Consider the following 23,473-nt stretch of genomic DNA (forward strand, 5'->3'; position numbering starts at 1 on the left):
ATTTCCCCCTGTGAAATCCCAGAACCATCAAATAAAGTTTGTAGTTCTGTGAATTATTATGTCATGTTGCCCTCTAGAGGGTTTGTTCTTGAACTAAAAGTGTTGAATCAGTGCACTTATCACAAAACCTGCTAACTCTCCCTTCGTTTCGTTCTTCCTCTCCCCTCTCCGAGGTGGTGTATTTCACAGCTACGTTCCCCTATGTGGTTCTGGTCATTCTGTTGTTCAGAGGAGTGACCCTCCCAGGGGCTGGTGACGGCATCCTCTACTTCATCACACCCAAGTGGGAGAAACTCAATGATGCTAAGGTATACATACACACACTAACAGTTGAAGTCGGACGTTTACATACACCTTAGCCAAATACATTTAAACTCAGTTTTTCACAATTCCTGACATTTAATCCTAGTAAAAATTCCCTGTCTTAGGTCAGTTAGGATCACCACTTTATTTTAAGAATGTGAAATGTCAGAATAATAGTAGAGAGAGAATGATTTATTTCAGCTTTTATTTCTTTCATCACATTCCCAGTGGATCAGAAGTTTACATACACTCAATTAGTATTTGGTAGCATTGCCTTTACATTGTTTAACTTGGGTCAAACGTTTTGGGAAGCCTCCCACAAGCTTCCCACAATAAGTTGGGTGAATTTTGGCCCATTCCTCCTGACAGAGCTGGTGTAACTGAGTCAGGTTTGTAGGCCTCCTTGCTCGCACATGCTTTTTCAGTTCTGCCCACACATTTTCTACAGGATTGAGGTCAGGGCTTGTGATGGCCACTCCAATACCTTCACTTTGTTGTCCTTAATCCATTTTGCCACAACTTTGGAAATATGCTTGGGGTCATTGTCCATTTGGAAGACCCATTTACGACCAAGCTTTAACTTCCTGACTGATGTCTTGAGATGTTGCTTCAATATATCCACATCATTTTCATATCATCCACATCTGTTTTGTGAAGTGCACCAGTCACTCCTGCAGCAAAGCACCCCCACAACATGAGGCTGCCACCCCTGTTCTTCACGGTTGGGATGGTGTTCTTCGGCTTGCAAGCCTCCCCCTTTATCCTCCAAACTTAACAATGGTCATTATGGCCAAACAGTTCTATTTTTGTTTCATTAGACCACAGGACATCTCTCCAAAAAGTATGCTCTTTGTCCCAATGTGCAGTTGCAAACTGTAGTCTGGCTTTTTTATGGCTGTTTTGGAGCAGTGGCTTCTTCCTTGCTGAGCGGCCTTTCAGGTTATGTCGATATAGGACTTGTTTTACTGTGGATATAGATACTTTTGTACCAGTTTCCTCCAGCATCTTCACAAGGTCTTTTGCTGTTGTTCTGGGATTGATTTGCACTTTTCGCACCAAAGTACGTTCATCTCTAGGGGACAGAATGCGTCTCCTTCCTGAGCGGTTTGACGGCTGCGTGGTCCCATGGTGTTTATACTTGCTTACTATTGTTTGTACAGATGAACGTGGTACCTTCAGGCGTTTGGAAATTGCTCCCAAGGACAACCAGACTTGTGGAGGTCTACATTTTTTTCTGAGGTCTTGGCTGATTTATTTAGATTTTCCCATGATGTCAAGCAAAGAGGCACTGACTTTGAAGGTAGGCCTTGAAATACATTCACAGGTACACCTCCAATTGACTCAAATTATGTCAATTAGCCTATCAGAAGCTTCTAAAGCCATAACATAATTTCTGAAATTTTTCAACCTGTTTAAAGGCACAGTCAACTCAGTGTATGTAAACTTCTGACCCACTGGAATTTTGATACAGTGAATTATAAGTGTAATAATCTGTCTGTAAACAATTGTTGGAAAAATTACTTGTGTCATGCACAAAGCAGATGTCCTAACCGACTTGCCAAAACCATAGTTTGTTAACAAGAAATTTGTGTGGTTTAAATACGAGTTTCAATGACTCCAACCTAAGTGTGTGTGAACTTCCGACTTCGACGCGCGGGCACACAGATAGACCCACGCACACATGCGTTCACTCACACACATTTATCCGCCCTTCCCTCTGTCTCTAAAAGTGACTGTGAATTTGTGTGTGTTCCTCCAGGTGTGGAAGGATGCTGCCACCCAGATCTTCTTCTCTCTGTCAGCAGCCTGGGGAGGCCTCATCACATTGTCTTCTTACAACAAGTTCCACAACAACTGCTACAGGTAAGCACTTCTTACTGTGCTGTTTAACAGCTTTTGCTTCCTTCCATATGTGACCGCCCGAATCCTCTGTCTCGCAATCACACGTGACTGCCCCCTTGACAACATCTTAGCCAGCTGCGCCACCGGAAAGCTAGCAACTCGATGGTACGGGTCGAGGCATTTCAAACGGAGGGGTGGAGTCACCAATCTGAATCCGTTACATACGGGTAAATAAGAAGTGGTATCACGATGTTCACACTATTACATTTTCCATGGCAAAAATAAAACATGACGCAGACTAAAAATTGCTGTCGTCACAGCAACCTGCTTTATGTAACATACTGTGTTATGTAGCTTTGAAAGTGAACACGTGACTCTATGACAACATACGGTTGTTTTAGCAAGGGTCGTCAAAATGTATAAAAGGTCAAAAATACAGTTTTGACAAATGTAACAGCTGTATAATGGAGTAAGATACTCGACACTTTTGGGATTTTGAAAATCTATCAAATGTTGACAGCACATAAACCATTATATAATTACATCACAATGATAATATATATAATGTATAAATATATACCATACAGTACCAGTCAAAAGTTTGGACACACCTACTCATTCAAGGTTTTATCTTTATTTTTGTACTATTTTCTACATTGTAGAATAATGGTGGAGACATCAAAACTATGAAATAACACATATGTAATCAAAAAAGTGTTAAACAAATCAAAATATATGTTATGTTTTAGTTCCTTCAAAGTAGCCACCCTTTGCCTTGGTGACAGCTTTGCACACTCTTGGCATTCTCTCAACCAGCTTCATGAGGAATTATTTTCCAACAGTCTTGAAGGAGTTCCCACATATGCTGAGCACTTGTTGACTGCTTTTCCTTCTCTCTGCGGTCCAATTCATCCCAAACCATCTCAATTGGGTTGAGGTCGGGTGATTGTGGAGGCCAGGTCATCTGATGCAGCACTCCATCACTCTCCTTCTTGGTCAAATAGCCCTTACACAGACTGGAGGTTTGTTTTGGGTTATTGTCCTGTTGAAAAACATAGTCCCACTAAGCGCAAACCAGATTGGATGGCGTATCGCTGCAGAATGCTGTGGTAGCCATGCTGTGCCTTGAATTCTAAATAAATCACTGACAGTGTCACCAGCAAAGCACCCCCACACCATCACACCTTCTCCTCCATGCTTCACGATGGGAACCACACATACAGAGATCATCCGTTCACCTATTCTGCGCCTCACAAAGACATGGCGGTTGGAACCAAAACTCTCAAATTTGGACTCATCAGACCAAAGGACAGATTTCCACCTGTCTAATGTCTATTGCTCGTGTTTCTTGACCCAAGCAAGTCTCTTCTTATTATTGGTGTCCTTTAGTAGTGGTTTCTTTGCAGCAAATCGACTATGAAGGCCTGATTCACGCAGTATTCTGTAAACAGTTGATGTTGAGATGTGTCTGTTACTTGTGCTCTGTGAAACATTCATTTGGGCTGCAATATAAGGTGCAGTTAACTCTAATGAACTTATTCTCTGCAGCAGAGGTAACTCTGGGTCTTCCTTTCCTGTGGCGGTCCTCATGAGAGCCAGTTTCATCAAAGCGCTTGAGGGTTTTTGCGACTGCACTTGAAGAAACTTTCAAAGTTCTTAACATTTTCCGGATTGACTGACCTTCATGTCTTAAAGTAATGATGGACTGTCGTTTCTCTTTGCTTATTTAAGCTGTTCTTGCCATAATATGGACTTCGTCTTTTACCAAATAGGGCTATCTTCTGTTTACCACTTCTACCTTGTCACAACAGAACTGATTGGCTCAAACACATTAAGAGGGAACGAAATTCCACAAATGAACTTTTAACAAGGCACACCTGTTAATTTAAATGTATTCCAGGAGACTACCTCATGAAGCTGGTTGAGAGAATGCCAAGAGTGTGCAAAGCTCTCTTCAAGGCAAAGAGTGCCTACTTTAAAAAATCTCAAATATATTTAAAAAAAAATTCAACTCTTTTGGTTACGACATGATTTCATATGTGTTATTTCATAGTTCTGATGTCTTCACTATTATTCTACAATGTAGAAAATAGTAAAAATAAAGAAAAACCCTTGAATCGGTAGGTGTGTCCAAATTATTGACTGGTACTGTGTATATATATGTATTTAGCTATAGGTTATTGGGCCTATAGGAATTCTAGCTACTTTTGAAGCACACGTTGTGCTCTAGAAAGTAATATTTAACTCTGTAAAGATGTTTTATTATTATAAAAGCTCAAATGTTGATACAAAAAACGGATATTGAAATTACAGTCATTTGTGTAATATTAGGTTTCTACATTGTGTAAAAGCACTACCTATTGAGGTGCATTACATAGAAACTTCCAGGGGCGCAACTTTCACTGGGGGGGTCATGTCTCCCCTACATTCTGAAATTGCATTTTTGTCCCCCCTCAGTTTGATCATTTAGATGTGATACAAAAGCGGCAACGGTGCGCTTTAGTACCATGCGGACACCTCAGAGTGTCAGGTAGGCTGTTTGGAGTGTTCAGATGGCTGGATTTAGGACAGACAGGCTGTGTGAAAGCTCCTGGAAAGGTGGCTGGACCAGCATGGGAGAATTAAGCATAGTTCAGTGTGTATGTGTTGCGCTCTTTCACCATGTTGTAAAAGCAATCAGAGCAGAAACGGACTACTTTTTAGTTGACTGATGTAGCTGGCAAGGTAACTGCTGTTTAACTTAACAGATCTTTTTTGGAACTAGTGTTTATCCGCAGTGCTGAGCTAGTATTGTAACTGACGTGTAATGTTAGCTAATGTTTCAGCCCCTCTCGACTGAGGTGAATGAATTAGCTACGTTAGCTAGTAGCTACCACAGCCAGGCTGTTATTACTATATAACAGGTGTTGTTTGTATGGACATGTTTTATAGCCTTTGTTTTGTCACGTTTCAACAGAAGTCAATGAACTTGGCTAGCTTTTGCAAGTTGATGTACCGTTAGAGAGAGAGCTGGCCAAAAGTTGGCAAATGTTAACTCTTCTTTTTTGCCTCAATCACACTAGACCCGAATCAAACAATCAGACAAACAATTGAAGATTGATATTGTAACCCTTTTTTCAGTGTTGAGTTTTTATTCGTCAGATTGGTAATGTCACAATATTGATCTGTCAGTTTCCTCAGCTAATTCCCTACTTTTAACTCTGACACAGTAATAAACAGCTCTAACATTACAGGCTTCACTGTCATGGTGCACAGTAGAGGTCTGCGCCAGACCGATTTTTTTCGTCCCACTCCTGCCTCCACCCTCAGCTTTTCATTCTGCACCGCTGGCTTTCTGTCCGACTCCCACCCGCTACCGTAAGAACTGGTCCCAAACCCAACTGCAGTCCCGCAATGTTATTTTATGCTTATGTGACACAGCTCACTTGCCAGTCATGGTCCCAGCAATTTTGCGTCCTACAGGCAATATCAAATGCGCAAAAATAAATTAAGGAAATAGGTTAAATTACCAGAGATTCTCACATTGCCCTTATATTAGGCTATCTGTATTACTGGGCTAGATCAGCCAATATGCTAGATGTAATTTGAAGAGAGCAGAGTTGGAGAGACTTTCACTTTCTCTTGAGCTATTTTTATAGCCTACCTTTAAGGAGTGGGAAGAGTTTCAGACTGATACATATGGGTGATCAATATTTAGGCCTTTCTAGGCAATGTAGTAAACTATAACCTAATCATAGGCCTATTTAGGAAGTACATTTTCCTGGAAAAATAACTGCCCCGTGCTTGTCCGGTCCATGCATAGGCTATAGCCTACTCTATTTAATTGACACCACACACTCACCCGATCGCGCAGGTATGGCTACTGAACTTGAAGCAGCAAGAATGATGACAGCGACACAAGCTACGTTTTGCATAGGCTTATAGGATATAGCCTACCTTTTAGGATATAGCCTACCTTTTTGCAGGCAGAGACAAATAAATGGGTGATCAATACTCATTGAAAATGAAAAGGCGCAACGCTGGCTCTCCATAGTAGACTGACCTATGTGCGCGTTGTGCGTTTTCTTTGTCAATGAAGAGGACATTTTTTGATTGCACTTCGACTCACGTTGGTCGAGCACCCTCCACTTCTTTCCATTCTCAATATTTATTTACAGACACTGTAGTAAACTACAGTTGAATCATATTTAAGTTAATTTCATATTTAAGTTAACTGCCACGTGATTCTCCGCCCATGTAGGCAGCCTACTCTATTTCAATGAGGCTACACATACTAGGCGCCCTTGAACTCTCACGCCCGACTATGAGAGGTAGGCTACTGAGGTTGACGCAGCGAATTCTGTGTAAATAATTAGAAAAATATGTGGTTTTAATACAATAGGTTGGCTAACACATACAAAACAGACCGTTTCCAAATAATCTGTGGGACAACAAAAATACAATATTTTCATCCCAAAGTCTGTTTGACCGTCTGCTCCCGCAGACAGTGCCGCAATAAATGTAAACTACAGGACAGCAGATTAAGTTTAAAGCTACAGTCTGGGATATGGGAATAATGGTAATTTCAATTATTGAACCATTGATTCTATTCTTGGATGAAATAATGTATAAATGTACACCAAGGTAATTATTTATACTGGAGACTGAAATAACTGGGTAACCAAGCATTTATAGCGTTAAGAAATGCATTGCCATTAATTGGAAGGTTGGTTATCCTCCCACAATGTCAAGTTATGTATCACTAGCATTGATTTTTTACCAGATTAAGGGTATATACTTGGCAACTTTCATAAGGTCTGGATGCCTTATATGGTATACAGTACGACAAAAGGAGTCTGTACTGAAAACATACCCATGTCATGGGAGAAATCTATTTAGGCAATCCCTAGCTGCTGGGCTGTTCAGTCCTGGCCCCGGTGGTCTGCCATCATGTGGGTTGTCACTCTGGCCGTGGCATAACACACCCGGAACCAATAATGAATGTTTCACTAAATCACATTTTATTTGACACATGCGCTGAATACAACAGGTGTAGACCTTACCGTGAAATGGTTACTTACAAGTCCTTAATCAACAATGCAGTTCAAGAAATAGAGTTAATAAAATATTGACTAAATAAACTAAAGTTAAAAAAAATCTAATCAATCACAAGGTAACACAATAAATGTACATCACAATAACTAGGCTATATACAGGGGGTACCGGTACCAAGTCAATGTGGGGGGGTACAGGTTAATCAAGGTCATTTGTAAAGTGACTATGCATCGATAATAAAGAGAGAGTAGCAGCAGTGTACAAACAAAATGGGGGGGGGGTTCAATGTAAATAGTACGGGTGGCCATTTGATTCATTTAGTTGTTCAGCAGTCTTATGGCTTGGGGGTAGAAGCTGTTAAGGAGCCTTTTGGTCCTAGACTTGGCGCTCCGGTAACGCCTGCCATGCGGTAGCAGAGAGAACAGTCTATGACTTGGGTGACTGGAGTCTTTGACCATTTTTTGGGCCTTCGTCTGACAACGCCTAGTATATAGGTCCTGGATATCAGTAAACTTGGCCCCAGTGATGTACTGGGCCGTACGCACTACACTATGTAGCACCTTCTGGTCAGATGCTGAGCAGTTACCATACCAAGTGGTAATGCAACCGATCAGGATGCTCTTGATGGTGCAGCTGTAGAACTTTTAATAGGATCTGGGGACCCATGCCAAATCTCTCCTGAGGTGGAAAATGTGTTGTCCTGCCCTCTTCACAACTGTCTTGGTGTGTTTGGACGATAGTTTGTTGGTGATGTGGACATCAAGGAACTTGAAACTCTCAACCCGCTCCAATTCAGTCCCATCGATGTTAATGGGGGCCTGTTAATGGGGGTCTTGCTCACATTGAGAGAGAGGTTGTTGTCCTGGCACCACACTGCCAGGTCTCTGACCTCCTACCTATAGGCTGTCTCATCATTGTCGGTGATCAGGCCTACCTCTGTTGTATTGTTGCCTACCCTTACCACCTGGGGGCGGCCCGTCAGGAAGTCCAGGATACAGTTGCAAAGGGAGGTGTTTAGTCCCAGGGTCCTTAGCTCAGTGATGAGCTTTGAGGGCTCTATGGTGTTGAACTCTGAGCTGTAGTCAATAAACAGCATTCTCACATATGTGTTCCTTTTGTCCAGGTGGGAAAGGGCAGTGTGGTTGAGATTGAGATTTGGTCATCTGTGGATTTGTTGGGGTGGTTTGTGAATATGGTTGGGTCTAGGGTTTCTGGCATGATGGTGTTGATGTGAGCCATGACCAGCCTTGAAAAGCACTTCATGGCTACCAACATGAGTGCTACAGGCGGTAATCTAGGCAGGTTACCTTCGCTATCTTGGGCACAGGGACTATGGTGGTCTGTTTGAAACATGTTGGTATTACAGACTCGGCCAGGGAGAGGTTGAAAATGTCAGTGAAGACACTTGCCAGTTGGTCCGCACATGCTTTGAGTACACGTCCTGGTAATCTGTCTGGCCCCATGGCTTTGTGAATGTTGACCTGTTTAAAGGTCTTGCTCACATTGGCTACGGAGAGAGCGATGACACAGTCGTCCGGAACAGCTGGTGCTCTCATCAGTGTTTCTTGCCTCAAAGCGATCATAAAAGGCATTTAGCTCATCTGGTAGAGAGCCGGTGTAGTAGGATTCAATCTTAGTCCTGAATTGAAGCTTTGCCTGTTTGATGGTTCATCTGAGGGCATAGCAGGATTTTTTATATGCATCCGGATTAGTGTCCAGCTCCTTGAAAGCGGAAGCTCTAGCCTTTAACTCTGTGCGGATGTTGCCTGTAATCCATTACTTCTGGTTTGGAAATGTACGTACGGTCACTGTGGGGACGACGTTGTTGATGCACTTATTGATGAAGCCGGTGACTGAGGAGGTATACTCCTCAATGCCATTGGATGAATCCCGGAACATATTCTAGTCTGTGCTAGCAAAACAGTCCTGTAGCATAGCATCCACATCATCTGACCACTTCTGTACTGAGTGTATTGAGCTTTGTATGCGTCTCTGTGTGTGGAGTACAGGTGGTCTCGATTTTTTTTTTTCACTGGTTGCACATGTGACAGGCTGGTAGAATAGAAGTCAAATGGATTTAAGTTTGCCTGCATTAAAGTCTCCGGCCACTAGGAGCGCCGCTTCTGAATGAGCATTTTCTTGTTTGCTTATGGCCTTATACAGCTTGTTGAGTGCGGCCTTAGTGCCAGCATCGGTTTGTGATGGTAAATAGACGGCTACGAATAATATAGATATACTCTCTTTTTAGATAGTGTGGTCTACAGCTATCATTAGGTATTCTATCTCAGGTGAGCAATACCTCGAGAGTTATTTAATATTAGACATCGCGCACCAGCAGTTATTGACAAATAGACACACCCCCGCCTACGTCTTACCAGACGTAGCTGCTCTGTCCTGCCGAAAAAAATGGAGAAGCCAGCCAACTCTTTATAATCTGTGTCATCGTTCAGCCAAGTCTTGGTGAAACATAAGATATTACCATTTTTAAGGTCCCGTTGGTAGGAGATTCTTAATCGTAGATCGTCCAGTTTGTTTTCCAATGATTGCACGTTGGCCAATAATACAGAGGGTAGTGGTGGTTTACTCACTCTCTGACAAATTCTCACAAGGCACCCATACCCCCGCCCCCTGTATTTACGTCTTTTCTTCACACGAATGACGGGGATGAGGGCCTAGTCTCCGGGAAGCAGTATATTCTTCGCATCGGACTCATTAAAGAAAAAAATCTTTGTCCAGTTCGAGGTGAGTAATTGATGTTCTGGTGTCCAGAAGCTCTTTTCGGTCATAAGAGATGGTAGCAGCAACGTTATGTACAAAATGAGTTACGAAAAATGCGAAAAAACTAAATAGCAAAGTTGGTTAGGAGACGGTAAAATGGCAGCCAACCCTAGACCCCAACCCTAGATGGGGAGCTGCAGTGTGGTGGACCCCTAGGGACAGTACAAGTAAAAAGAGCTCTACAGTACTATTAGGCCTATGAGATGAATTATATGGAGGATTTGCAGTTTCTTTGTTTTCATTTATATTTGAGGTATATGTGTTTTTTGTGTGTGTGTGTGTTTTTTTTTTGTTTCCAAAAAATGTAAAGTGGGAACTGGGAAGGAACTTGTGTTGGGAGAGAGTTGAGTTATTGACTAGACTGGTGGGGGTCAGGCATGCAGGCGACTCGGGCTGGCTGGTCAGTCTGGCTGAAATTTGATATAAAGGATTTCTTAATAAAGAGTTGTTAATTTCTCAGAACAAGAATAGACTGACAAGTTTCAGAAGAAAGGTCTTTGTTTCTGGCCATTTTGAGCCTTTAATCGAACCCACAAATGCTGATGCGCCAGATACTCAACTAGTCTAAAGAAGGCCAGTTTAATAGCTTTTTTAATCAGAACAACATTTTCCAGCTGTGCTAACATAATTGCAAAAGGGTTTTCTAATGATCAATTAGCCTTTTAAAATTATAAACTTGGATTAGCTAACTCAACGTGCCATTGGACCACAGGAGTGATGGTTGCTGATAATGGGCCTCTGTACGCCTATGGAGATATTCCATAAAAAATCAGCCGTTTCCAGCTAAAATGTAATTTACAACATTATGTATTTCTGATCAATTTGATATTATTTTATTAGACAAAAAATGTGCTTTTCTTTCAAAAACAAGGACATTTCTAAGTGACCCCAAACTTTTGAACGGTAGTGTACATTGATTTTCTTTTTAAATTAATCTACCCAGCAACAATTCTGTGACAGGTGAATTTACACCTCACAAAAACAGGGAAATAATGGCTGGAAAAGGGGGAATCCTGAGGTGGGCGGGGCATGCCCGATGCTAGCCGTTTGTTTATTTCCAACATACGATTGTCATCATGAAAATCTGCTTCATGTTTTGTTTCTTGACCATGATAATTGGTGTGTCGTGATACTGAGTACCGTGACAATATCACCACATATAAACAAGAAGTAAAACTGCTACCTGCAGAGACTGGCACAGTATACTCTCTCCTTTGATATAAGGCCATAGTTCTCACTAGAGGGAACTGTTGAACCACTCCACAAATGTTATGGATTTGGATAAGACTGCACAGAAGATAATTCATTTATTTGTTCATACATTTATTCAATATCACACATGACGATCGTCGATAGATATGTAAAATAAGACATTATTTTAACAAAACCAGCTACTAACTCATGTGAAACACTTAGAACATCCTTAGGTCATGTTATTATAATGTTTTGACATTTTGACACGTTATAACAATTACCAACATATAGCCACTCACTTGAGTGTGATAATACTCCAAAAATGTTCTAAGTTCTCCGATACTGTAAGTGTTACAGCCCTGTGACATTTACATCCCTTTCTTGTCTCTCTCTTCTCTTGTTTAGGGACACCATCATCGTGTGCATAGTTAACAGTGCCACCAGTATATTCGCTGGGTTTGTCATCTTCTCCGTCATTGGATTCATGGCCCACGAACTGAAGGTGCCCATTGAGAAGGTGGCTGATGAAGGTAAATGACACATTCATATAGGGATCATGAAGCATCCAGACCTGGGTTCAAATGCTTGAAAAATCAAAATACACATAAAGTATTTGAAATGATTTGAAATCTAGGTCTGGTAGGATCAGATAGTGTATGACCATAGACAGATAGACAGATATCTACAGAGATAGAGAGTGGCTTGGCCAATTCTGAAGTGTAATAGTACTGTTTCGATATGCACGCAACACAAGTCAGAGTAGATAGTTGCTTTTGTTTAGTATTTATTGGCACTTTTGCCTCTGATTATCAATCTGATTTAACACTCTCAGGTCCAGGCATAGCGTTCGTGGTGTACCCAGAGGCTCTGACCAGACTCCCACTCTCTCCGTTCTGGGCCATCATCTTCTTCCTCATGCTGCTGACCCTCGGACTTGATACCATGGTAACCAAGCCTCACTGTGTGTGTTTGTAGGGCCCTTTAAAATCTGTTGTATTTTTTTTGTCTAATTCTGTTTATTTTTTTCCCCCAAATACATTTTCTCTGTTTTGTTTGTGAAGGTTTCAGTTTTTTCCCCTGTTTGGTCAGGTTTTCGCTCTCAAAATCATTCATAGAAAAACAACAAAATTCAATTTCTTTTTTATCCAAAAGAATACTTAAACCACATCAGGCAACCACTTTTTAGGGCTGGAATAACTCTGAGAAATTTTATTTTTGGGTATAGCTACATGTGTGCAAAGCAAGAGCCTTGTCTGGTTAGCAGTGTTTCTGTAGCACACATGATTGCAGAGTTTGCTAAACAAATCGCCACTGGATTGATACAAATAGTCATGATATCACTCAGCCAGGTATGCCTAGGCTACTTTGTAGTTCACATTTAATTGAGAAGGTTTTTGGGAAAGCCTTTCCATCTACCCAGAAGACTGTTATCATTATTAGCATCAACGCTAATGGCTACACAAAGTGTTAGATAAATGCACACACAGACAGGGTCATTCCAGCGTTGCCTCTTCAGAAAGTTTAAGGGAAATACGAATCACTGATGCATTTTGTTCACGTCTTATGACAATCTTGGGTAAATGAAATAATTCTCGAATAACTTCAATACATTTTGTTGATTTCCTCCTAAGTTCAAATTGTTTTTTTTTATATTGTTGAATTCCGTTTTAACGTCTGGAATACGTGATTTCCATCCTCGTTCTTCCGCATCGTTGATTTTATAGGGCCTTGTGTGTGTTGTTGTGTTTGCCAGTCTTCTCCCAAGTTTGATTTCCACGCAGGCCACGAAGCAACACCAGGCCCTCTGGCACCAATATTGTCAATTGAAACCAATAGAAGCAAAACTTTTTTACGTTCGGGGCAACAGAGCAAGGTAGAGGACTGCCTAGGTAGGGGATTCCATGTTTCATACATTTTGGTTATGGGTGGTGGAGGAGGTGACGTAACTGCTCTCTAGTGTGAAACTTGCTGTGAACTGGTGACAAACAATTTACATAAGTGCTATATTTAAATGCCCTATGAATCCAATCCATTATTATTTGTATATACAGTTGAAGTTGGAAGTTTACATACCCTTAGGTTGGAGTCATTAAAACTCGTTTTTCAACCACTCCACAGATTTCTGTCTCCATTAGATAGGTTGATTATTCTGTCACATTGTATAATGATAGGAGGAAGGCTCAGGAATACGAATAGGGGGTTTAATTTCTCTACCCAAAATAGAGAACGTCATGAACATGATGGGGACGAAGCCCAAAACAAACACGTGTATATATATATAACACAGGGCTGTAACCCAAACAAAGAGCGAGGTGTAAACCTCAGATAAATACATGGGACGAGACCCGTAAAAACAAGTGCACACTAACACGGTAACACGAAAGCTGATACAACAGAGCACAGGACATGGAACAATAATCAACAAGGACAATGGAGAACAGGGGGCACATACAGTTGAAGTCGGAAGTTTACACACACTTAGGTTGGAGTCATTAAAACTCGTATCTCAAGCACTCCACAAATTTCTTGTTAACAACTATAGTTTTGGCAAGTCAGTTAGGACATCTACTTCCTGCATGACACAAGTCATTTTTCCAACAATTGTTTACAGACAGATTATTTAACTTATAATTCACTGTATCACAATTCCAGTGGGTCAGAAGTTACATACACTAAGTTGACTGTGCCTTTAAACAACTTGGAAAATTCCAGAAAATGATGTCATGGCTTTAGAAGCTTCTGATAGACTAATTGACATCATTTGAGTCAATTGGAGGTGTACCTGTGGATATATTTCAAGGCCTACCTTCAAACTCAGTGCCTGTTTGCTTGACATCATGGGAAAATCAAAAGAAATCAGCCAAGACCTCTGAAAAAAATGTAGACCTCCACAAGGCTGGTTCATCCTTGAGAGCAATTTCCAAATGCCTGAAGGTACTACTTTCATCTGTACAAACAATAGTATTCAAGTATAAACACCATGGGACCACGCAGCCGTCATACCGCTCAGGAAGGAGACGTGTTGTGTCTCCTAGAGATGAACGTACTTTGGTGCGAAAAGTGCAAATCAATCCCAGAACAACAGCAAAGGACATTGTGAAGATGCTGGAGGAAACAGGTACAAAACGATATATATCCACAGTAAAACAAGTCCTATATCGACATAGCCTGAAAGGCCGCTCAGCAAGGAAGAAGCCACTGCTCCAAAACCGCCATTAAAAAAGCCAGACTACGGTTTGCAACTGCACATGGGGACAAAGATCATATTTTTTGGAGAAATGTCCCCTGGTCTGATGAAACAAAAATAGAACTGTTTGGCCATAATGACCATCATTATGCTTGGAGGAAAAAGGGGGACGCTTGCAAGCCGAAGAACCTCATCCCAACCGTGAAGCACGGGGGTGGCAGCGTCATGTTGTGGGGGTGCTTTGCTGCAGGAGGGACTGGTGCACTTCACAAAATAGATGGAATCATGAGGATGGAAAATTATGTGGATATATTGAAGCAACATCTCAAGACGTCAATCAGGAAGTTAAAGCTTGGTCGCTAATGGGTCTTCCAAATGGACAATGACCCCAAGCATACTTCCAATGTTGTGGCAAAATGGATTAAGGACAAGAAAGTCAAGGTATTGGAGTGGCCATCACAACGCCCTGACCTCAATCCCATAGAAAATGTGTGGGCAGAACTCAAAAAGCATGTGCGAGCAAGGAGGCCTACAAACCTGACTCAGTTACACCAGCTCTGTCAGGAGGAATGGGCCAAAATTCACCCAACTTATTGTGGGAAGCTTGTGGAAGGCTACCCGAAATGTTTGACCCAAGTTAAACAATTTAAAGGCAATGCTACCAAATACTAATTGAGTGTATGTATACTAATGACCCACTGGGAATGTGATGAAAGAAATAAAAGTTGAAATAAATCATTCTCTCTACTATTAGTCTGACATTTCACATTCTTAAAATAAAGTGGTGATCCTAACTGACCTAAGGCAGGGCATTTTTACTAGGATTAAATTGAGTTTAAACTGAGTTTAAATGTATCTGGCTAAGGTGCATGTAAACTTCCGACTTCAACTGTATGTAGCCCTATATGACTGTTTTGAGAGAGTGAGAGAGAGAGAGGGAAAGGGAGAAGGGGAGAGAGAAGAACGAAGGAAGAGGCAAATACAGAGAGAACAAGAGTACCAGTGGAGAGGGGAATACACAGAGAGGATGAGTGGAAGAAAAAGAGAGGGGAGCGGGAAAGGGGAGAGAGAGAAGAAAGATGCAAGAGGGGGAGCGGAGAGATGAATAAAGCAAGAACGAGGTGGGGAAGAAGAAGAGAAGGGAGAAGGGGATCCACATCTGACCTCATCAACAACCGCCTCTGCGGGGTGTGAACGCTCTAATTAGAGGGATCAGTGGCACATGTGGTTTCACTTTGTGTGTGATTGTGGTGATTTATTTTTATTTTTATTGTATTTATTATGGATCACCATTAGCTGCTGCCAAGGCAGCATTACAATGCATTCACAACAGATTTCACAACATATTAAGTTTGTGCCCTCAGGCCCCTACTCTACTACCACATATCTACAATACAAAATCCGTGTGTACGTGTGTGTATAGTGCGTATGTTATTGTGTGTTTGTATGCATGTGTCCCCGCTGTTCCATAAGGTGTATTTTGATCTGTTTTTTATATCTAATTTTACTGCTTGCATGAGTTACTTGATGTGGAATAGAGTTCCATGTAGTCATGGCTCTATGTAGTACTGTGCGCCTCCCATAGTCTGTTCTGGACTTGGGGACTGTGAAGAGACCTCTGGTGGCATGTCTTGTGGGGTATGTATGGTTGTCTGAGCTGTGTGCCAGTAGTTCAAACAGACAGTTCGGTGCATTCACAAATACAAGTAGTGATGAAGTCAATCTCTCCTTCACTTTGAGCCAAGAGAGATTGAAATACATATTATTCATGTTAGCTCTCTGTGTACATCCAAGGGCCAGCCGTGCTGCCCTGTTCTGAGCCAATTGCGATTTTCCCAAGTCCCTCTTTGTGGTACCTGACTACACGACTGAACAGTAGTCCAGGTGCGACAAAGCTAAGGCCTGTAGGACCTGCCTTGTTGATAGTGCTGTTAAGAATGCAGAGTAGCGCTTTATTATGGACAGACTTCTCCCCATCCTAGCTACTGTTGTATCAATATGTTTTGACCATGACAGTTTACAATCCAGGGTTTCTCCAAGCAGTTTAGTCTCCTCAACTTGCTCAATTACCACATTATTCATTACAAGATTTAGTTGAGGTTTAGTGAATGATTTGTCCTAAATACAGTGCTTTTAGTTTTTGAAATATTTAGGACTAACTTATTCCTTGCCACCCATTCTGAAACTAACTGCAGCTCTTTGTTAAGTGTTGCTGTCATTTCAGACGGTGTGGTAGCTGACGTTTATAGTGTTGTGTCATCCGCATACATAGACTGGCATGTCGTTAGTAAAGACTGAAAAAACCAAGGGGCCTGATTATACCTGGATTTTGTTTGAGGCTTCCATTAAAGATCACCCTCTGTGTTCCGTTAGACCGGTAACTATTTATCCACAATATAGCAGGGGGTGTAAAGCCATATCACTTATGTTTTTCCAGCAGCAGACTATGATCGATAATGTCAAATCCAAACTGAAGTCGAACAAAATAGCACCCCTATTCTTTTTATCATACATTTTTCTCAGCCAATCATCAGTCATTTGTGTAAGTGCTGTGCTTGTTGAATGTCCTTCCCTATAAGCGTGCTGAAAGTCTGTTGTCAATTTGTTTACTGTAAAATAGCATTGTATCTGGTCAAACACAATTGTTTCAAAAGTTTACAAAGGGTTGGTAACAGGCTGATTGGTCGGCTATTTGAGCCAATAAAGGGGGCTTTACTATCCTTAGATAGTGGAATATCTTTTGCTTCCCTCCAGGCCTGAAGGCACACACTTTCTAGTAGGCTTAAATTAAAGATATGACAAATAGGAGTGGCAATATCGCCCGCTATTATCCTCAGTAATTTTCCATCCAAGTTGTCAGACCCCAGAGGCTTGTCATTGTTGATAGACCTCTTCCACACTTACTTTATGGAAATTAAAATTACAATTCTTGTCTTTCATAATTTGGTCAGATATACTTGGATGTGTAGTGTCAGCGTTTGTTGCTGGCATGTCATGCCTAAATTTGCTAATCTTGCCAATGAAAAAATCATTAAAGTAGTTGGCAATATCAGTGGGTTTTGTGATGAATGAGCCATCTCATTCAATGAATGATGGAGCGGAGTTTGTCCTTTTGTCCAAAATCTCATTTAAGGTGCTCCAAAGCTTTTTACTATCATTCTTTGTCATTTATCTTTGTTTTATAGTGTAGTTTCCTCTTCTTTTTATTCCATTTAGTCACTATTTCTCAATTTGCAGTACGTTTGCCAATCAGTTGTACAGCCAGACCTATTTCCCTTTTCTTTTGCCTTAGCCCTCTCAACCATAATTTGTTTTAATTCCTCATCAATCCACAGGGATTTAACATTTTTTACAGTCATTTTCTTAATGGGTGCATGCTTATTAGTAACTTGGATAAACAATTTCAGAAATGTGTCAAGTGCAGCGTCTGGTTGCTCCTCATGGGGTAGCAGGTAGGAGGGTTAGGCCAGTAACCGAAAGCTGACAAGGTACAAATCTGTCGTTCTGCCCCTGAGCCAGGCAGTTAACCCACTGTTCCCCGGGCACCGATGACGTGGATGTCGATGTTAGCCTCTCTGATTCAGAGGTGTTGGGTTAAATGAATGCATTCAGTTGTACAACTGACTAGGTATCCCTCTTTCCTTTCCGTTTCCCATTACACATCACGGACCAACAAATATTCTTTACGACAACATTTGAATCGCTCCAAAACTTCTTGTATGACCTCTTATACACTATATTAGGCCCAGCCTTTGGAGCTATGGTTTTCCTGCTTTCAAACAAATTTCTGCAGCATTAGTAAATATGTGATCAATACATGTTGATGATTTCATTCCTGTGCTGTTTGTAACTACCCTGGTAGGTTGATTGACAACCTGAACAGGTTTCGCAGGTTACAGTTTGAAGTTTTCTCTGGAGTGGGCAGCCTGATGAAAGCCAATCAATATTGAAATCACCCAGAAAATATACCTCTCTATTGATAGCACATACATTATCAAGCATTTCACATATTGACTGTTAGCACTTGGTTGTCTATAGCAGCTTCCCACCAGAATGAGCTTTAGGTGAGGCAGATGAACCTGTAGCCATATTACTTCAGCAGTTTTTAACATGAGATCCTCTCTAAGCTTTACTGGAATGTGGTTCTGAATATAAACAGCCACACCTCCGCCTTTTAGTTATTTCTGTATTTTCTGTATCTTATAACCATGTATTGCTACCACTGTATCAAAGGTATTATCTAAGTGAGTTTCAGAGATTGTCAGAATACGAATGTCATCTGTCACTAGCAAATTATTGATTTCATGAACCTTGTTTCTTAATCTACATATGTTAATGTGGGCCATTTTTAACACTTTTCTGGAATGCTTGATTGTTTTTCTTGCTTTACTGGGAAGCTTAGTAGGGGTAGACATGCTCAGGTTATTTATGTTAGTGCATGGTGAGCTGCACACAGTGGACTTCCTGCTAGGGCACACCACCTCAGTGCTAACTGTATAACTCTGGTTCATAGGCATATGATTACTGCGTACAATAGCTGTAGGGTCAGCAGAGACATTCAGGGCAGTAAGAGGGATATACATGTGGTTACTTGCATTGTCTTCTAACGCCGCTGGGATAATGTGCATTTGCTGAAGCATAATGACAACTCAGCGACACAATGGTAGGGATTAAAGGAGTTGGGCTTGGGTCAATGATATGGCATTGTCTCAACGCAGCCTTACAATGCTGTGAGTGGATCCAGGAACCCAAATTATTTGGGTGGATCCCATCCTCATAATACAAGCTTTGTTTCTAGAAGGTATCAAAATTGTCAATAAATATTACACCCACAGAGCTGCAATAGTCTCGTAGACAGTTATGGAGGGCTAAAAGTCTGTTGAACCGTCCAATGCAGCGATTTAGGGAGGGCAGAGGAAAATATATTATGGGGCGTTCGTTGGTTTCAAGAAGTAACACGATCAATTCTTTAAAAATCATCTTCAGTTGTTCTGGAGTGTTGTCAGATTGGCCGTTTGTAAATTCAGAGCGTTTTGCTCTCGGAGCATTCCGAGTGCACACTGGACGATCTGGCCAAAAAGTAGGGTTGATCCGAGAATTCTGACTTAACAACAGCAGTTGCCCAAGCTAACTGGCTAACGTTGGCTAGCTTGCTAGCTACTTCAAGACTATTGTAAAGTGGTTGTTCCACTGGATATCATAAGGTGAATGCACCAATTTGTAAGTCGCTCTGGATAAGAGCGTCTGCTAAATGACTTAAATGTAAGACACAAAGGAGAGAGCAGCTCACTCTGACCATTTTACTCGCCCTAGCAGAGCTGGTTAGGCTGTTTTTATGTTATCCAGAGCGTTGCAACTGTGCTGCTGGCAACAATTTAATAAAAAAAATATATTTTGCCAACGTTTACTGACACCGGCCATATTCAATGGGTGTTGAGCGATCGTAAATTCGTCAGTTATTCTGCGCTCTGCAACACTCAGACGAGAGTGCTCTGAAGTCAGAGTAGATAGCCAGAGCGAATTTACAAGTTGTCATAGTGACATCATAAACATTCTATTGAAAGTATTACTTTTATTGTGAAGTCTTTTGTTTAGACATGTAGCTAGCTAGCTGAACAGTGAACCATAATCCCAACTCATAATTTTACTACCCTGCATGAATCTGGCGGTGGCTAACCAACCATGTTCAATGTTAGCTAGCTAACATTCGGCTATAACTAGCAATGCAAATGGCTCTGAGATACGAATAATATTACTACACAGCTCATACATGTGACGTTAGCTAGCTAACAGTACACTTGAACTAGAAATGTTAACGACTTTCTGACAAAATTAGAAAAGTGTATTATCTGAAAATGTAGCTAGGTAGACTCTCTTACCCGTATACATGGATGGACGCTTCTCCGTCTCTGTCACAGATGCCATGGTTACCCTTAGTTTGAAGATGTAATCCGGAGCCTTCTGTGTATGTTCTCTTTGACTCCGTCTGCATATTTGCAATCAAACGGCAGAATTTTCCCCATCTCCTTAGCTATCATACTGTAATTCCCCTGATTTCAAAACTTGGTCCTCCAGAAAGTGGAGAGCAACACTTATGCAGTTCTACTACTTGATATCTTTCAAAAAAGCTGCATTAGAAAGGATTATCTACACATACTGACCAGCTTATATTATAGAAAGAAGTGTGCTACATGGCAGACCAATCCAAACTCATCTCTCGGCATGTCCATTATCTCAGTCAATCATGGCTAGCGGGAAGGTTGCTCCCTTGTTCCATGGCTAAACCAAATAGGCTCGTAATTTAACAATTTTATTCATATTTACAGATGGCACACAAGTTTGTTATTAACCTGTTGAGGACAAGGGGGTGCTGTTTTCACTTTTGGAGAAAATCGTATGATTTTTAAACGGCCTCGTACTCAATTCTTGCTCGTACAATATGCATATTATTATTACTATTGGATAGAAAACAGTCTCTAGTTTCTAAAAACGTTTGAATTATTTCTCTAAGTGAAACAGAACTCCTTTTACAGACCATTTCCTAACCGGAAGTGAGATTTCCAAAAGCGAACTCTCTCTTCAGGAGCTTGTCTATAAAAGGGCATGTCACTTATGACTGTAGAAACACGTCATACGCCTTCGCCTGGGTGTAATGCGGAAGTGAGAGAAAAAATCAGTTGATTATCTCGACCAGGGACTGAACACAACGTCTTGGACTGAGACGTGCGCACTTTTATTTATTTCCTGGGCGCGAAGTCTGACCTGTACTCGGCTCATTGAAGAACCTTTTTAAAGGTGAATATGATCTCTGGCTTCGATTTTCTTTGATACATGTCACAATATCATCTTAAAGTATGTTTTTTCAATATAGTTTAATTATATTATTGAAATTTATTCTGGACTTTAGACGTGATGCGACGCAAGAATTGGTTCAAGAACGAGAGGCTAGCAATGCTAGCTAATGGTGCTTGCTAATTCTGAGGGAAATCGTTCGTTATGGATCCAAATAAAGTCGGTTCTGAACAAAGGACCCCTTGGAGAACATTCTGATGGAAGATCCACAAAGATAAGGACCCAATTTGGGATGCTTTTTCATATATATCTGTCGAACTGTGCTATGCTACCGTTTGACTAGAAGCAATGCTGCTGTGTGCTAGCTATTGTAGTAAGCTAATATAACGATATATTGTGTTTTCGCTGTAAAACACTTCAAAAATCGGAAATATTGGCTCTGTTCACAAGATCTTATTCTTTCATTAGCTATCCACCATATATTGTTCTGAAATGTTTTATGATGTGTAATTAGTAGTTGACGTTGGTGTCTGTATTTTCTCTGGCTACTGCCGTGCGATTTCTGACTGTAGCTGTGATGGTGGCTATGATGGTAGCAGTAATGTAAAACTGATTTATAGCTAAAATATGCACATTTTTCGAACAAAACATAGATTTATTGTGTAACATGTTATAGGACTGTCATCTGAGGGAGTTTTTTCTAGGTTATTTAGGTTGGTTCTAGGTTGGTTCTAGGTTAGTTAGGTTAGCTACTTGCATGCTACCGTTGCTGTGAAAAACTGTCTGTCTGTCTTTTGTATTTGGTGGTGAACTAACATAAATATATGTGGTGTTTTCGCTGTAAAACACTTCAACAATCGGAAATATTGTCTGTATTCACAAGATATTTGTCTTTCATTAGCTATCCACCATATATTTGTCTGAAATGTTTTATGATGTGTAATTAGGTAGTTGGTGTCTGTATTTACTCTGGCTACTCCCGTGCGATTTCTGACTGTAGCTATGATGGTAGCAGTAATGTAAAACTGATTTATAGCTAAAATATGCAATTTTTTTGAACAAAACATAGATTTATTGTGTAACATGTTATAGGACTGTCATCTGAGGTAGTTTTTTCTAGGTTATTTAGGTTGGTTCTAGGTTAGTTAGGTTGGCTTGTGCATGCTACCTGCAGCCTACTTGTGCTGTGAAAAATGTCTGTCTGTCTTTTTTTATTTGGTGGTGACCTAACATAAATATATGTGGTGTTTTCTCTGTAAAACATTTAAAAAATCGGACATGTTGGCTGGATTGACAAGATGTTTATCTTTCAAATGCTGTATTGGACTTGTTAATGTGTGAAAGTTAAATATTTCAATTTTGTTTTTTGAATTTGCCGCTCTGCCTTTTCAATGGAATGTGGGAGGAGTGCCGCTAGCGGCACCCGTGGCCTCAACAGGTTTTAAGGCACATGAAAGTGCACATGTTCCAGAAGGCATTTCTCCCCAAAAATGCATTTTGAATAAAAAAAAGAAGTTTACGTTCAAATGGCTTTCCTGTAAAGTAGTGACATGCGACATACACCTAGTTTCCTGAAACGAGTCACAAATTATGTGATACCGATAGTATCTTTCAAAACTTACCCGAATCAAAAACCGTGGATTGATAGCAGGCTTGTAGGAAAACTGAAAGAGAGAGATGCTGCTTATTAACAGGGCAAGGTGACCGGGGACAATCATTTGGTTAAACAGTACAAATAAGACTTACACAGATCGATCAAGATGGCGAAAAACAAGTATAGAGACAAAGTGAAGGAGCAATTCAGCGGGTCGGACACAAGGCGTATGTGGCCACGGCTCCTAACGATCATGGATTACAAAAAGAAAGCCAGCCACATCACGGTCACCGACGCCACCCTACAAGCCAAGCTAAACACCTTTTTCTCAAGATTCAAGCACAATCACCCGATGACAATAGGCCGCCCCCAGGTGGTGAAGGTAGGCATCATTACCGCCTCGACACTGATCCTCAACCCGGGGGCCCCACAAGGGTGCGTTCTCTGTCCCCTCCTGCATTCTCTGTATACCCAGGACTGTGTAACCTCACACAGTTCCAACTCCATCATCAAGTTCACTGAAGACACGACTGTAGTAGGCCTGATCACCAATAATGACGAGACAACCTACAGGGAGGAGGTAAACAATCTCTCCCTCAACGCTAGCAAAACAAAGGGGCGCATTGTGGACTTAGGAGGAAGCAGGCTGGACACGCCCCCATCCTCATCAACGGGGCCGCCGTGGAGACGGTAAATAACGTCAAATTCCTTGGCGTACACATCTCAGACACACCGTAGTGAAGAAGACA

At 41.2% G+C, this 23,473-nt stretch overlaps 1 protein-coding gene across 2 annotated transcripts in view; it reads left to right on the top strand.

The window, feature by feature from the left end:
• The window catches only part of LOC139576293 (sodium- and chloride-dependent glycine transporter 2-like), a 52,260-nt gene that overhangs the window by 6,988 nt on the left and 21,799 nt on the right, over positions 1-23,473 (top strand). For both annotated transcript variants that reach the window (XM_071402226.1, XM_071402225.1), the window contains 4 exons: positions 174-308; positions 2,063-2,166; positions 11,557-11,681; positions 11,984-12,096. In XM_071402226.1, the coding sequence (XP_071258327.1) occupies positions 174-308; positions 2,063-2,166; positions 11,557-11,681; positions 11,984-12,096 (477 nt within the window). The remainder of the gene's footprint in view (positions 1-173; positions 309-2,062; positions 2,167-11,556; positions 11,682-11,983; positions 12,097-23,473) is intronic.

The sequence above is a fragment of the Salvelinus alpinus genome, chromosome 5, assembly GCF_045679555.1.
Source record: "Salvelinus alpinus chromosome 5, SLU_Salpinus.1, whole genome shotgun sequence".
NCBI lineage: Eukaryota > Metazoa > Chordata > Actinopteri > Salmoniformes > Salmonidae > Salvelinus > Salvelinus alpinus.